General features: G+C 33.6%; 1 protein-coding gene across 1 annotated transcript in view; it reads left to right on the plus strand.

The window, feature by feature from the left end:
- TYR (tyrosinase) overlaps nt 1-11,374 on the plus strand; it is an 84,905-nt gene extending 73,531 nt beyond the window's left edge. The window contains 2 exon segments of the mRNA XM_039848327.1: nt 5,169-5,350; nt 10,962-11,374. Of these exon segments, the coding sequence (XP_039704261.1) occupies nt 5,169-5,350; nt 10,962-11,191 (412 nt within the window). The 3' untranslated portion in view covers nt 11,192-11,374.
- Nucleotides 11,375-15,035: the final 3,661 nt, after the last annotated feature.

The following is a 15,035-nucleotide window of genomic DNA, read 5'->3' on the forward strand; positions in this document are numbered from 1 at the left end:
TTAGGATTATTTAGCAGTTACCAAATATCTTTTTTAGGATTATTTAGCAGCTACCAAATATCTTTTTTTTTTTATACCACATTACATCTCATCAAAAGTCTTTTTCAAATTCTATTCTAGTCTTCAGAAACATCTCTGCCATTTCACTAAATACGCATTCTTCAGCTCTTTATTTAATACACCATCAAAGACTTTCCCAGAGGCTGCAGTTGGCTATGACAACTTTCAGACTTTCCTTGTTTTTGAAGACCTTGACAGCTTTGAGAAGTACCACACAGATGTTTTGTAGAATGCCTCAATATTGAGATTTAGCCGTTGTTTTTCTCATGTTTAGGCTAGAGTTATGCATTTTGGGACGGAAGATAACAGAGATAAAAGCATCATTCTCTTTATATCATATCAAAGGTGCATACTGTCAACATGATATACCATTGTCGATGTTAACCTCAACTAAAGTAGTATTTATCGGGTTTCTCAAACTGTTAAATGACTTTGCCACTGTACTCTTTGAAAGAAAGTCACTATGCATAGCCCACATGAGGAGTAGGGTGTTAAATGCCACCTGCTTTATGTACATAATTGTTTGAAATTCTCCTGTATGGTATATTTATGTATTTCCACATTTATTTATTCATTAATTATATCATTATGGACTCATCCATATTTATTTTATACTTTAGGTTATGATCTAATACTACTTTATTTTGCGGCTCAAATTATTTTACTTTTAGCTATTGAGATCTATTTCAATTGGGTCATCTGGTTCCTTTTATTAGAGATTTTTTCTGCTCTATTTACTCTTCTTATTCCAATTACATGGATGCTACCCCTTTTAAATTATCCCAGTGTTTTTCATCCCAGTTTTCTTGAACTCTGTTCCATTCTTTTTTCTTTTTCTTTTTACATTTCAGTTTCAGAAGTTTCTATCTTCAGGCTCACTTATTCTTTCCTCAGCTGAGTTAATTCTACTGATGAGCCCGTTAAAGGCATTTTTATTTTTATTATAGTGTTTTTGATTTCTAGCATTTCCTTTGATTCTTCTTAGTTTCCATGTCTCTGCCTGTATTGCTCAACTATTCTTGCATGTTGTTTACTTTTTATATCTTAACATATTCAGTTTTTAAATATTTTATCTGATAACTCCAAAATTCATGTCATATATAAGTAGAGTCTGATGATTGCTTTACTGGGTGATAGGAACTGAGATAGATAGGTCTTTAGTGTAAGAATTTGTTAAACTAGCAAAGATTGTATTTAATGATTTTTGTAGCCTATAGGTACCAGAGTCTTCAAATTTCCCTAGTATCTTTGTTTTTATCTCCACTCTTGGGTTTGGGTTTTCCTGAATACTATTCCTCAGAGACATCTGTCTTGCAGCTCTTTTAGCTGTAATCCACTGTTACTGCACTGGCACTGTGTTGGTATCATGGTAAAATATGAGGGACTGGAAAGAGGTCTAAAATATCCTGATTAAATTTCAGTCCTTTAGTTGGCCAGCGTCTTGGAGGCTGTACCCTTCATGGGTGTTTCTCCACTCCTTTTTTTTCTTTCTCTGTCTCCTACACCCCTTTTTGGTTGCCGCATTCCCAATCTATTTCCTTGAAGCCCTGACCTGTGTAGCCTGTTTTATTTCCCCTTAGTTAAGACAGAAAGGCTGGAAGAGGCTAGGCTGAGAAGAATTCCCTTCCTTCACCTGGGATAAAACTTTGGGAGTTACTTCCCCTGGATAAAAGAACTTTGTTGTGGATAAGGCCCTGGGTCACTCTCTCCCTACTCTGACAGAGCCAGGAGAGGATCATAGATCTTCATTGTGAAAATTTAGTAGAGTTGCTGGAGATAAAACCCCCAAATGTGTGGGAATTCCCCTAAGACTGTGGCTCCTAGGAGTTTCTCACTATCGCTAGTACCTATACTCAACCTCCAGCCATTTTTCAGTGTTTAAGTCTTCCTACCAGTTTATGGGTCCAGCTGTTTCTCTTCCTGGTAAGCAAATCTCAGCTGTGTTCTTTTGAATGCACTTATCTCTGCAGTATGGGTGAAGGTAGTTTTTTGCCCCATGCCCCCAGTTCTCTTATGGTTCCAAGAAAAAATATTAATTTTCTATTAGTCTAGTTTTTTCTTGTAAGGATGAGAGTGACTAGGGTCTTTACACATCAGATCTAAAATCTGTGTTACTTTTATGTATAAAACACATCTCTTCTTGTTTCCATCTGTGATCATCTTGACCTTTTCCTAATTTATTTTTGTGCCTTTCATTGTTGCTCAGACTTCCAAAAAACTGTCTAAATACAGTTTAAATGAATCTTTGGTAAGAGGATAATTTTTTTTCCACAAAATGTCAGTGTGATTATCTAAGTTAAACATTAGTATTCCAATGTGAGCCATTCTAGACATGGTTTGATGAAATTAACTGAAGATGAGAACCACCAATAAAGAATTTAATCAAGATTAATACCTTCATTTTAAAAGGTTGATAAGGTGGGTGAGCACATTAATGGTTTCATCCATTAAATCTTTTGGTACTAAGAATTGATGTCCTTGTCTTACCTAAGTAAAGAATTTTTATTTCTTGGCAGAAACAAGGTTATTTATAAATTGAAGTATAGTAGTAATTTTTCTCAGTTGACAAAGGTGCAATTTTTGCCTCAAGCCCTTGTCTGGTAGCTCATTGTATACTGGGCTGTTTCTAAATCAGTCAAAGTTTAATAGGTGGAGAGATTAATTATCAGAGAGACTCCCTCCCATTAAAAATAGATTTACCATTTGAAAACTGGTAAACATTGTTTAAACATATTTAAATATTATTTAAGTATTGTTTAGTACAAATAAATTACCTTGTAAAACACTGTCTATAATATGAATCTTTTTTTGTTAAAATATATGTAATCTTATACATACATATTTCAAAAACTAGGTATAACAAAAATATGGAGCAATTACATGTGATTTTTCCTGTTCTCTTTTTTGCTTGTTTTTATTTTCTGAATCATATATAATGAATAAGTAATACTATTGTGACTAGAACATTGTAAACATTAAAACAAAAAGACTAATTCATAAAATTTTAGGACTTAAATAGAATTTGGGGTTTATTTGTTAAGCCAGTTTCTAATTACTTCAGTTGAAGAAAACAGAAAAATCAATCTTCTTGAATCCTCTTTTTTTCCATTTCTGCTCATCAAAATAACCATTCTTAAACACCTAGCTCAAATACACGTCTTTGACATTTCTGTTATAGCATGTCCCATGTCTCTCACCAATTGTAAAGTTCTTCCAGTATAACATTGATAATGAGGAGGAGGAAGGGAATACGAATGATGATAGCTTCTGCTTACCATCTGTCAAGTACTTAGCTATGTAGCTTACTTATGTTATTTTAATTTATCCTCACAATACCTTCATGACATAAATATTATTCTCATTCTAAAGATTAAAAAAAGGAAAATCAAACAGCTTAAGAAATTTTAAATTCTCCTTGTCACAACCCACAGAGCTCAGATTTTTACATAGGTTTGTGTTTCTCCAAAACTTGACATATAGTAGGTACTTGGTAAAGATATTTACTAACTGAGAATGTAGAGAGTATTCATGGACCATATTTTCAGTGCTTATCAGTGGCCTGCTGATCCCTCAATTAATAAACAATCAAAAACCAACTTTGACCACAGCTAGTATTTGAAGTTCAGAGTCTCTAAGCAAATAAATTGTTTTCCATTGTGGAAAAATGATCACCATTGCTGCCACCTGGCTTCCTCTCTCTCTCCTATATTTTTTTAAATTTTGTTTGTTTGAAGCATTATTATTTTTTTTAAGATACTACCTTCTTGACCATGCCCTTACCTCTTACTTCCTAGCTTAAATTTTATAACTAAGTAACAATAACTTCCTTAGTTTATACTTTCATAAAAATTATCACATTGGATAATCCTTTCAGAAACAGATAGAACAAATATTATTACTCACATTTTAAGGATGACAAGGCTAAGTCTCCAAGAGGTTAAGTGATTTACTTAGAGTCATAGAGCTCTCAAGAGCTAGGCCTCAAGGAGAGTTCTCTGACTCCAGATCTAGTGTTCTTCCCTCCAGGTTATATGGCTGGATAACACAAAGCCATTCTCTTTGTCATGCTTTTTATGACCCACTATAAATTCTCCTATAGCTTGAGTTTCTACTCCATTCTTACTGGACCTTTTATACCCCTTAATTTTTTAGCTATTGTTCTAGAGTTTTTAATTGAATGGAACAGAAACTAACTTTGGTTGATTTAAACAAAAAAAGAATTTGCTAAGAGGATATTGCATAGGTCAGGAAATCATGGAGAAGCATGTTTAGGAACAGGTGGGAACAAGAGAGGAGGGCAGAAGCCAAATCATTGCCCAAATCATGCTGTAGAACACAGGATACCCCTGGACAGCAGACACTTTTCCTGGTACCTCTGGCCTTGCTGCCCCTAAAAATGGGATGTTTTTATCACAACCACCATCTCCTACTACTGGACCGGTTTTCTATTGTCCTTGCTTCTGTGTGTCAGTTTCTCTTGTTTCAAAGTCTTGAAAGGCTGTCTCTGATTGACTGAGTATTGATCATGTGATCACACTCTAGCTTCAGGGGAAGTTGGGAAACCAAATAAGTACTTTTAGCCTCTGTCATGGGAGGTAAGCTCTTCCTCCCCTCAAGATTCATTAAACACATACTTCATTAAACATAATAAGAAGTTGAAATAATTGAAAGACCCCAACCATGACCAAAAAATTGACCAAATTCCAATTTAAATTCCAGTTTAGTTTTGTACATTCTTTCTTTGGCCTAACTTTCTTGGAGACAAGAAACATTTAATTTACAACCATGATTCAATTGTTACTCAGCCAATAATTACCCTTGCTCTACAGCATTCTGAAGGATCTAAACTTGTCATGTTTCATTCATCTTCTAAGAAATTCCTTTTTCAACGTTACCCTCTAATATTTCTTTCAAATGAGTGAGTTTCATCAGAACCTAACAGCATGAATTTATAAAATACTCTCAAAGCATAAAAACTGTATTTGGCATCTTTCCATGTCTTGGGATTTTAAGATATGTCAGATTTGTATTGTTATTTTACTTTAAGAAATCCAAATATTTCTTTTATAAGCAATGTTTCTGAGTACGAATAATCCTTTCTTCTGTAGTATTTTTGAACAGTGGCTCCGAAAGCATCGACCTCTTCAAGAAGTTTATCCAGAAGCCAATGCACCCATTGGACATAACCGGGAATCCTACATGGTTCCTTTTATACCTCTCTATAGAAATGGTGATTTCTTTATTTCATCCAGAGACCTGGGCTATGAGTATAGCTACCTACAAGATTCAGGTAAAGTTCAATTTCTTTCAGATAAATTGCTGAATAAAGTGTTTGAGAGAATATGAAACCATATGTTTTCACAATGTCATCACCAAATCCTGTAAATTAGAAAAGTGCATTGCAATACTTATCAGTAATTTATTACATGAACCAAGTTGCAAGAATCTTTAAATTCATATTCATTCTGCTTAATATACATCTTGTACATGAAAACCATGGAAACAGCACTAGAATTAAAATCAGAAAAAAAAAAAAATGGGTTTGAGACATGACTCTATTTGCTGACAATTGTATGACCCTGGAAAATTTTTCTTCAATTCCCTGAATCTCAGTTTCTTAAATTCTGAAATTTGAGATCGGAATACCTTAAAGAGATATTGTGATAATTAAATGAATGTGATGTGTTAAAGGGCAATATGGCACAGATAACATCCAGCAGTTCAGAATCATCTTTGAGAACTTCCTTCCAGATTACCAAGAAAAACTGTGGACATTTTGATTTTAAGCCCAAATAGCAATAATAACTATAAGTATTATAATAATAATTGCTATGACTGTAATTAAGGTAGTGATATAATAATCTAGAATTGTACCTAGATCTGAGTTTTAAATAATCTGAGTAGAACTGTCAGTACCTTCTGGATAAATGAATAGACAATAATGTCTCCCCTTAACTCGAGAGTCTGTTACATGTAAATTCCATACATGCATCATTAATCAACTGTATATTAACTGCTATTATTTCTAGAAAAAGGTAAGGACACTGATAATAAGAGAATTTAAGTGACTTTCCCAACATCAGACACCAATATGTGGAAGAGTCAGATTTCAACACTAGGAGGGCCTCCTAACTGCACTACACTGTGCTTCTAACACTGAGGGTCAACACCTAAAACAGTAAAATGACATATAGCTTGGAATAAGAAGTATTCAACAAACATTGATGTTTCATTATACTCATTGATAATTCTTAAAAACATAAACAGATAAGTAAAACAAAATGAACAAATGAATGACATTTACCAACTTCCCACTTCACACGCTAGACTTTAGTGATATATAAATGACTGACATAATTCTAGACCTCAAAAAGGTCTAAATTCAGCGTGGAAGTCAGAAAATTGTGCAAGACAGTATGAAACATAAGGCTGTGGTAAGTGTAGTAAAAGAGTCATAAATTTCATAGAGGAGAAAGCAAAGACTTCTGAATAGTTCATTCTGAATATAAAGACAAGACTTTGAAGGATGAGCAGGTAGGTGACAGATAGAAAAGGGCAGGGAAGATCCTAAACTAAAAGAATAACAAGAAAAAATAGAGGTGAAAGTGACTGTGCATTTATTGAATGCTAAAGTCTCCTGTTTGAGTAGTATGAGCAATGGAGAAATTCATTGAAGAGATAAAGTTAATCCTTTCATAATAGCTGAGACATATTGAGTATTTTTCATGTGCCAGGAATTCTTCTAAGTATGTCGTGTTCATTATTTCCTTAAATCTTCATAACTACCATATGAAGTAGGTACTATTATTTCCTCTTCCTTTTCATAGATGAGAAAACAGAGGCTTAAAGAATATAAGTAACTTGTCTTAGGACATCTAGCTAGTATGTGGCATAGCAGAACTATGATGTAGGGCCAATAAGAGAAGCTGCATTTTATCGACCTTTTCCCGCCCTTTGGAGGACCACTAATTGAACAGATTTCGGTTTGATTGATCTGCTTTGCTTTATATGAAGAGCCAATGGAGAAAATATTAAAATGGCTGAAAAAGATTAGTTCTTTGAAAACCTTAAGATCACTGAGAACAAGATTTTGCAAAGAGTAGAGGTATAGTAAGGGAAGGGGCTTCCTGTGAGTTAAAAGAGGGACAGTCTCAAGTAATACATTTTCCATTCCTTGTGTAAATAAATATCTACAGTACATAAAGAAAGCAGCATATTGATTATGGTTTTTCAAAGATTCACTACTTAGGATATTATGATTTCCATTCTAGACCATGCCAGATTTTCCATTGGCTCAGGCTTTTGAATAATACTGTTCTCTTTTGCTAAATTCTGATCCTATTTTCTCACTTGTTAAACTCTCAGATATCGAATCATTTTATACATATACATAGTCATTTTTAATCACTTCTTTATTAGAGTTACATGAAAAGTTTTCTAAGGATAAATTTTTCCCCTCTCCACCTTGGCTGTGAGCCCTACAGATCAGAATTGCTATCTAACAAGCTTTTCCAATCTAAGTGCCAACTGGTATCTGGTATAGAATGAATCAGTTTGAGTGCAAGTGATATTTATTATAAAGGGTGGTATCTTTTAACCAGTAAAGGAAAGCTTGCTAGAAAAATGTCACCCCTCTTAACACCCACATCATTTTTAGATATGTATTTTTACCATATTTCAAATCTTCTATCACACTAGGTGTTTTCTAGGTGGCTTTATTGATTGATTGATTGATTTCAACATATGTATGTTTAATACCTACGTTGAAGAGGCATTATCTTAGATATTATGGATACAGCATCGAGCAACAAATCCTCTGTCTTCACAGAGCTTACATCCTAATTGCAGAGAAAGACTTTAAACAGCTACTTACCTAATGACTCATTTATTTAGATTTGTGCCTATCTCTAGGGGTCAATGAAGTGACATTTCAGAGGATATTGGTAGGTATGACAGGAAGAATTAATTGGTTGATAAAAGGCTCTTTTATTGTGGATTTTGGCCATATTGTTAGAATAATGGAAGACGTTAATGGATTTTAAACAGATCATGGTCAAATTTAAATTTTTGAAAGATTATTGTTTTATAGCATGTAGGAAGTTTTTGTAGCAATGGCAAAGCATATTTAGGGAGGCAGTGAAAACACTATTATAAGTGTCCAGGGGAAAATGAAGGCTTAACTGCAGCAGTGGTGGTAGGAAAGGAGGAGGAAAGCACAAAAGAATTTGATGTTATTCGGAAAATAAAATCTACAGAACTTGGAAAATAATTTTTATACTAGGTGAGAAAGAAAATAATTTTTATAGTAGGTGAAGAAGAAAGAAGAAAATAATTTTTATAGTAGGATGCTTTTAAGCTTTCTGGCCTGTGAAAATAATGAATAGTGGTACAATTCAGAGATAGTAACAATAGGAGCAGGGCCAGACATAGAAGGAATATCATGGTTTCCTTTGTTACATAATGAAATGTAAATGGGGTGATATGAGACATCAGGGTAAATATGTCTCTGGGGCAGTTGAATAGCCTTGAAACTCAGAAGAGACTTTTGCCTACAGACACTAATGTACGAGACATCAGCATATAAATTGTTATCTCTGCCAATTTTCACAATCTTATGTAGTAATGATTTCTATTCCGTTTTATAAGTAAATAAATTGAGAACAGAAAGATAAAGTGACTAATGAAAGTCACAAAGCTAGTAAGTGGCAAATATGGAATCCCAGACTAATTCTTTCTCCATTACTCCTTGGAAGAGAGGGTTCTCCTTAGTCCCCATGTGTCTTGTACACATATGTTCCACCTCATTGTTCCTTCCATAGTGTCAAATGGGTCCTTTTTACTGAAATGAAACAAAAACCATTACAAGAATAAAAGGAGAAGAGACTCAAAAAGTCACATTAGGGCTTAAAAATTTTTATTATTTGAGTTAATTATTTTAAAAATTAAATAAAGGAAATCATATTTATTATGTAACCTCTATGCACTGTGCATTTTGTTAGACATTTTAAATGTACTACATATTGAAGTGACTAATAGTGATATAAGCTGGGCATTTATAGTCTCATTTTCAAAATAATTTTAAAATATATTAAAAGCAATAACTTTTATGTTTGATGAAAAAAATTTATTATATTTTTAAATTTCTTTTTAATTTTAGCTTTATTGGCTTTCATTGTTTAGATTTAAATTAAGCTCAACTTTTATCTTCTTTGAGTGAATACTGGGCTTTAACATAAAATTAGTTTTTAACAAATTCTCCCAATTGAAAAAGTAATATTTATGTTTTAATCGTTCTGAGCATTATTGAGTTTATGGTGAAAATGAAACTCTCATTTTATGTTTTACTTTGTGTTGCTACCCATTCCTTCCAAGGTATTTTGTTAAATACATATTCCTTTTCTCCTCGGTCTGCAGATTTCTTTTTTTTATTGTATATAAAGTTTACATATAATTGTAACTCCAGAATATCCTAAGGTACTTAACTCTATCTTTTATTGTAGTAGGTATATAATTAACTTAAAATAATTGAGCAAAGAAATGAGATTAGATAAAAGGGGATTTATTGGTTTACAAAATTCAAGAAACAGGATGAGCATTCAAACTGTGGGAAAGGCAGAAATGCAGCTGAGACTGAGACAATGAGAACTAGGCAACTAAATCGCCCTAAAGACAGACTGCCTCTCTCCTCCTCCCCCTCCTCCACTTCCTCTCTCTCCCCTTCCTTTTCTCTCTTTTCTGACTCTTGTCTCTACTTGGAGTGTGTTGACTTCATCTTATCTTTCACAGAAGTAAGGTATCATCAGCTCCTGAGCTATCTGACTCTCAGTTCCAGCACAGTGTATAAATCAACTATAGCCAAGGAAAGTAATCATAAAGGTTCTAGTTTCTGCATCAACAAGTGTGGGAAGATAGAGATGGAGGGCAGATCTAGGTTCAAATATCCAAGGCTTAAGTAAGTTAATTCGTTACTCAAATAACAGTCTTAGTATGTTGTCAGATAAAAAATTCAAAATTTCAGGGACCAGAGCAGCTCCTTCCTTATAGTTCAATAAGACCTAGGGTTTAACCTGAACCACATGGTCTGTGATGATTCCCCAAGACACTAACCACATTCTGCCTGAGGAAAAAGGAAAAAGCACACCCTTTAAGAGAATTGCCCAAAAGTTGCATATATTACTTTTGCTTAAGACTTAAGTCACATAGCCATAAATTATGGCAATGTTAAGCCATATATGCACCCTCTTCTTCCCATTGTCTTACAAAATGGATATAGAGTATCATAGAGTAGCTTATAAGTAATGGGTACTTTAAAATCAAGCAGAAGAATACAATAAATTATTAACTTCAAGGAAAAAATGTAAGAAAAGAAATGAAATGATAGCATAATATTTGGTTCAACTGTGAATAATATCTAAATAATAAAAATAATGAAAATCCTAGATGTGGAATTGACCCCAAATCATACTGTTATACTGAAAAGACTGAAAGAAGAAAAGGGAAGTTGTAAAAGAGCTAAAATCATTATTTATATTTGAGGAACTTCAGAGATAAACTTGATAAATTAAGAAATAGTAACATTTGCCTATTATTTATAAATATGGAGGCGAATACCAGCATGAATAGCTAAAAGAGTTACAGTAGCTGACCTGAGGACAGGCACTGTACAATTTATAGATCAGACATTATCTACAAACTTTAAAACATATCAAAAATGTGGTATTGTTTTTCTATTTTCCTGATGAAGAAATTGAAGCTTAGAAAGGTTAGGTGTAACTTTCCCAAGCTCTTACAGCTAGTAAGTAGCAGAGCAGGCATTCAAAACCTAAGCATGATGATGGTGATGGTGGTGGTGGTGATGATGACAATGGCAGTAAAAACATTGGGATGTCTTTCTATTTTAGAACCGGACTTTTTTCAAGATTACATTAAGCCCTACTTAGAGCAAGCAAGTCGGATCTGGCCATGGCTCATTGGGGCAGCTGTTGTGGGGTCTGTCCTCACTGCTGTGCTGGGACGGATTACTATCCTGTTATGTCGTCATTGCAAGAGAAAGCAGCTCCCTGAAGAAAACCAGCCACTCCTCATGGAAAAGGAGGATTACCACAGCTTGTTGGATCAGAGCCATTTATAAAAGGCTTAGGCAACTGAGTAGAGCCAAAAAGCCTGACTTCACTCTAACTCAAACGATGTTCAAGTCTCCAAAAGATGTCCCAACAGAAATCCTTGGTATTTGTCTATTAAGGCCATTATTAGAACTGTAATCTAATGCAAAGTATATCCTACTTCTAACTCAGGTAAAACACACCTGTGCTTGCCTTGCTATTTTTTAATCATCTCTTTTGCAGTTTTCCTCAAGCCAATATTTCCAAGTAAATGATGCCATTTGGTAGTGAGTACTTGCTACTTGTATCTGAATAAAAATGATAAAATGTGGAAATATTTGACTTTTTCTTTTTGATTATTTAACTTTTCTTTTTATTATTTCCTTTCTTTGATTTTAGCAAAACAGTAAAAACAAATTTAAACTAATTGACTCCTTTGAGCTTGATAAATACATTTTTATTTTTCTCAGAAAGCATAATAAATTTTACACCTCTGCTCCAAAATGTGTTATGGACATCAAGCATAAAACAACCTTTGGCTCTTTCATGCCACAGTCTTGAGTACACTTCTGAAGGTCACTGAAAACAAGGGCCTGCCCCTACAGAAAATCTGGCTAAATGCCTGTCTCAATACCTGCTCATTAAACATGTTGACAATCACAATAATAATCCTATTAAGAGCTTTTATTTTATCTTCTAAGAAGAATTTCATTTTATTAGAGAATGTTTAAAATGCTACAAAACATTTAAAGGTTGAGAACAATTATGTGAATATCAGCCTGTCTGCAGTTCTACTAAAATAACATTTCTATTTTTCTTGGCTATTAAGACCTTAAATTAGTATGTCAAGATAATTCTGCTACTTGAATTTCTGGGTCTTGTTGAATTTCTAAAAATAGCGCAATTGATATTACATTTGTATTGTAGCTATATATAGCATAAAAGACTAAGACTGGTGGGTAGAAGTTATTGGGGTCCAATAAAAGGAAAAACTATCCAATACTCTGAGCTTTCCAAAACCAAAATTGGCATCCTTAGAAAATAAATGGTTGCCACTGTAATTCTTCACATATAGGTTGGATGGCTAATTTACCTTGAAGTCTATAAAGAGAATTTAAGTATTGGGTCTATAGTAATACTTATTTAAATCGGCTCAGGACTGTTAACAACTCCCTATTCCGGCACAAGGCCAAGCATGCTGTATAAAAAGGCCCTGTGATTCTGCTACAGTATTCAGGGCATTTCACTTCCACCTTCTCATCCAAACTCATTTGCTCTGTCTCGGCATCCTCAGCCTTTTCAGTTCCTTTATGCCCATTTTATATTTTTGCTCAGCATTTTCAAATACGTACTTCAGTTTGACTGCTTGACGTACTTCCAGCATCATCTCTGAACATGTCCTCTCACTCTCAATGCCATACTTTAAAGACAGACTTACACGATTCCTGCTCCTGGAATCTGCCTGGGTCTGGCGCCTGGACCTCTACATCTCTGAGAGAGAATTAAAGAGAAGACTCACTGACCTATATGGTACCTTTCAACTAAAATAGTCTACATTTCCTGTAAAGTCTGAAGTGTAGTGTTCAGATTATTTTTTAAAAGCATTTAAAAGGGAATTGACTTAAAAAAATAAAAATTGAGCTGTGGAAAATGCCTTTATCTAGAAAAGACTCACCTAAAGTCAAGATCACATAATTTTAGATGGTCACATTTCACTTAGTCCCAGTTTGGATTTCAAAAAAAGCACAAAATCATCCTATTATACACATCGGTCCTATGATTTTGGTTAATTATCATCTAGAATAAATAGAAATTTATAATTATTGCTGGAATAATGTCAGATGCCCAGAAATTACAATTAATAAACTGAGTTATAAAGCAATATTCCTCTTCTAACTCTCGATAGTTGTCAGACTTATTTGTTAGCTTGTCTAATTTCTGATCCCTAGTAGAGAAAAGTCAGGCAAGGGATAAGGAGCAGCACACTTATTGACACAGAGAAGGTCTGTGGAACTAGAGGGCAAATACTGGGAATTATAAGCCTCAACTTGGTGCATAACCAGAAAAAAGTTTTAAATAAACTAGCAATGGCATCTGAGGAGTGGATTCAATTTAGTTGGGAATTGGAAATAATAAAACTGAGAACAAGGAGTAGAAAAAGGAATCTGGATAACGGTATGTAGAAGATTCTGGAGAAGCAGTAACAATGACTGTGGTTGCTTTTACTCTGATGTCAGAACGCAAAACAATTACTTAGCTAGGTTTGATTTGAAGGCAAAATTTTAATCCAGAAGATATTTTAATCATTTTTTACAAAGCATCTTGAATAAAAGTCCCAAAGAATTTTCATTGTCACTGACAGAGATCTATATAAAGTCTTTTTTTTTCTTTATCACAAGGCAATTCCCTCCTATATCAATGCACTTCAATTGAGAATATTGCTTTGTCTCTCTAGAGGCTCAAGGTAACTACTTCTGTAGCAGTAACACCTGTGATAAAATCACCACCACAGAGATTCCATGGTTTTCTCAATAAGGTACCAAAATTACATGACTGATATTTCAAGACACCTAGCAGTTTTATTAAATTCTAATCAGCATTTAATTCTGTAGCATTGTTTTATAGTATAGGTTTTATAAATTGATCCTTCTTTGGTTCTGTTCTTTTTCTAATGTTATAAGTAACATTTTGTTATAGAGGACAAAATAGGTAGCTGCCACTTTTTGTTCCTCTGTGTTTTAGTTATTAAAAAAAAAAAAAGAGCATATTTAGTACCCAACCTTTCCAACAAGTCAAATATGTAATTCTCTATCTGTAGAAATAAATATGTGATGGGTACAAGTCATTTCAGCCAGTGTTTCTAGCAGGCTGACAACTGGTATTGATTATGAATGTTTTAAAATAGCCCTTTCCTTATTTATATGGGCTTTGATTTATAGAAACAGTTTTGTCACCATAAAAAGGGCTTCAATGGGGCCACCTATTGTAAGCCTGTGCTATTTTGGAGAGCATGTCAGTAGAACAAAGTTCCACTCCCCTACTGATTAGACTCCTCGGAAAGCTACTGAAATGCAAGTAAAAAAAAGTTGTTTTTTTTTAATTTGTGTTGCTTAGTTTCAAAAGCATTTGCTAGTTCATACAATACAATGAAGATAAAATTGTTAATGGCAACCACTGGAGGTTTTAAGGGCTTTCAAATTATTCAGCTGTTTATATTAGAATAGTTTAGGTATCTTCTTTTAAATAAAGTCTTATTATAATTCTATATAGCCCATGTTAATCTGTTTCATGAGTTCTTTTCTTAATTGTAATGTAAGAAATTGTTCTTATAACTTCATATTAATCTGATTCATTTATGTTTCACAATCATAATCATGCAGATTTCTAATTCCTCACTCAAAAATTACAAAGACGTTACAATTCAATGAGTCGTTATGATTTTTCCGATAACTGTTAAGTATTTGTTTTATCTTCATGTTATCAAAATGAGAATAAGCATTTGAGTATTCAAATCATACCTTGCCCAGGTTTACATGTCTGTTCAGCAGTTTAGGTAATTTAGCTGGAATTTGAATCCAGTTCTTACTAGATGATTCAAAATTATAAATTTCATTATTGCTTATTATTCAAATATGTTGATGTATGACTTACCAGTTCCTCACTACTAGACATTCAGGTTTTGTCTAGCTTATAAATTATGTTTAGTGTTATAAAGAATATCTTGGTGCACATGTCATCGGATTCTCAAATTATTTTCCAGTAGTATCACTCTGGGTCAGAGAAAATGAATAATTTTATGGCTTTTCTAATGAATTGCCTGAGTGCTTTTGAAAAGGGTTGCATGGATTTAAAAATGCAAAGAGGAGTCTAAAA

Source organism: Pteropus medius, unplaced genomic scaffold (genome assembly GCF_902729225.1).
Source record: "Pteropus medius unplaced genomic scaffold, Ma_sr-lr_union100, whole genome shotgun sequence".
NCBI lineage: Eukaryota > Metazoa > Chordata > Mammalia > Chiroptera > Pteropodidae > Pteropus > Pteropus medius.